Source organism: Penaeus vannamei, chromosome 36, assembly GCF_042767895.1.
Source record: "Penaeus vannamei isolate JL-2024 chromosome 36, ASM4276789v1, whole genome shotgun sequence".
Taxonomy (NCBI): domain Eukaryota; kingdom Metazoa; phylum Arthropoda; class Malacostraca; order Decapoda; family Penaeidae; genus Penaeus; species Penaeus vannamei.
This window is the reverse complement of record NC_091584.1, coordinates 25,502,471-25,504,970: the sequence shown is the minus strand read 5'-3', so window position 1 is coordinate 25,504,970 and position 2,500 is coordinate 25,502,471. Positions and strand designations below refer to the sequence as shown.

The window sequence follows — 2,500 nt, the reverse complement described above, 5'->3', positions numbered from 1 at the left end:
AATAACTAATAAAATAAAGATAATAACAGAAAAAGGACGAAATAAATACACAAAGGAAATAAAGCTAATAAAACAGAGACACAACAAACCAACAAACAAACCACAGAATAAGGACGAAATGAATACACAAAGGAGATAAAGCCAATAAAACAAGAGACACAACAAACCAACAAACAAACCACAGAATAAGAACGAAATAAATACACAAAGGAGATAGAGCTAATAAAAGAGAGACACAACAAACTAACAAACAAACCACAGAATAAGGACGAAATAAATACACATAGGAGATAGAGCTAATAAAACAGAGACACAACAAACCAACAAACAAACCACAGAATAAGGACGAAATAAATACACAAAGGAGATAAGAGCTAATAAAACAGAGACACAACAAACAAACCACAGAATAAGAACGAAATAAATACAAAAATGAGATAAAACCAATAAAACAGAGACACAACAAACAAACAAACCACAGAATAAGGACGAAATGAATACACAAAGGAGATAAAGCCAATAAAACAGAGACACAACAAACTAACAAACAAACCACAGAATAAGGAAAAATTAAATACACAAAGAAGATAAAACCAATAAAACAGAGACACAACAAACAAACAAACAAACCACAGAATAAGAACGAAATAAATAAACAAAGGAGATAAGAGCTAATAAAACAGAGACACAACAAACAAACAAACAAACCGCAAAATAAGGACGAAATGAATACACAAAGAAGATAAAACCAATAAAACAGACACAACAAACCAACAAACAAACCACAGAATAAGAACGAAATAAATACACAAAGAAGATAAGAGCTAATAAAACAGACACAACAAACCAACAAACAAACCACAGAATAAGGACGAAATAAATACACAAAGAAGATAAAACCAATAAAACAGAGACACAACAAACCAACAAACAAACCACAGAATAAGGACGAAATAAATACACAAAGGAGATAGAGCTAATAAAACAGAGACACAACAAACCAACAAACAAACCACAGAATAAGGACGAAATAAATACACAAAGAAGATAAAACCAATAAAACAGAGACACAACAAACCAACAAACAAACCACAGAATAAGTATGAAACAAATACACAAAGAAGATAAAACCAATAAAACAGAGACACAACAAACCAACAAACAAACCACAGAATAAGGACGAAATAAATACAAAAAGGAGATAGAGCTAATAAAAGAGAGACACAACAAACTAACAAACAAACCACAGAATAACTATGAAACAAATACACAAAGAAGATAAAACCAATAAAACAGAGACACAACAAACCAACAAACAAACCACAGAATAAGGACGAAATAAATACACAAAGATAGAGCGACTCACGACCACCACGCAGGCGACGAAGAGAAGAAGAGAAAAACGAAGGAGAAAATGCATGACGACCTCGATACGACTTCTGCGACTTGACTACGTATTATAAATCTCAAAGTCTGTGACCCTGAGAGTAGGGACGAACACTCGGGGGGGGTGAAAATACGACGGAAAAAAAAATATTTGTTCTTATCGCTGGAGAAGAACAGGTGTTATTTTTCTCACGGGTTCGATGCCGTTTTCTATGTCTCGTTGATTTTTTAGGGGGTTGTTAAAAAAAAAAAAAAAAATTATCCTTGATTTTTTTTTCTTTAGGTGATGGTGACATGACATATATATATATATATATATATATATATATATATATATATATATATATATATATATATATATATATATATATTTTTTTTTTTTTTTTTTTTTTTTTTTTTTTTGTGATAGTCCCATGATTTTTTTTTTTTTTTTTTCAGGTGATGGTTCCATGTTGTTTGTGTTTTTTTTAGGTGATGGTGCCATGATTTTTTTTTTTTTTTTTAGGTGATAGTGCCATAGTTTTTTTTTAGGTGATGGTTCCATGTTTTTATTTTTATTTTCATTTAGGTGATGGTGCCATGATTTTTTTTAGGTGATGGTTCCATGTTTTTATTTTCATTTTTATTTAGGTGATGGTGCCATGATTCTTTTTTTTTTTTAGGTGATGGTTCCATGTTTTTATTTTTATTTTTATTTAGGTGATGGTGCCATGATTTTTTTTTTTTTTTTTTAGGTGATGGTTCCATGTTTTTATTTTTATTTTTATTTAAGTGATGGTGCCATGATTTTTTTTTTTTTTTTTTAGGTGATGGTTCCATGTTTTTATTTTTATTTTTATTTAGGTGATGGTGCCATGATTTTTTTTTAGGCGACGGTGCCATGATTTGCATCATATTCTCTATTGATTTATTGTCGTTATTCAGAAAATGATATTTGTACAATCATCATTGCAAGGGCCGTTATTATCAATGTTATTATATGCATTACTTTTCGTATTACTATAATTATCATCTTCATTATCATAATTACTGTCATTTACGTCAATATCATTACTAAAGTCACTATCCTTATGATAATAGAATATTGATAATAATAATGACAATAAGAAGGAAC

General features: G+C 29.8%; 1 protein-coding gene across 1 annotated transcript in view; it reads right to left on the bottom strand.

Moving 5' to 3' along the window:
- Window positions 1-1,499, bottom strand: part of LOC113803418 (brachyurin-like) — a 9,918-nt gene extending 8,419 nt beyond the window's left edge. The window contains exon 1 of the mRNA XM_070114711.1: window positions 1,367-1,499. Within this exon, the coding sequence (XP_069970812.1) occupies window positions 1,367-1,420 (54 nt within the window). The 5' untranslated portion in view covers window positions 1,421-1,499. The remainder of the gene's footprint in view (window positions 1-1,366) is intronic.
- Window positions 1,500-2,500: the final 1,001 nt, after the last annotated feature.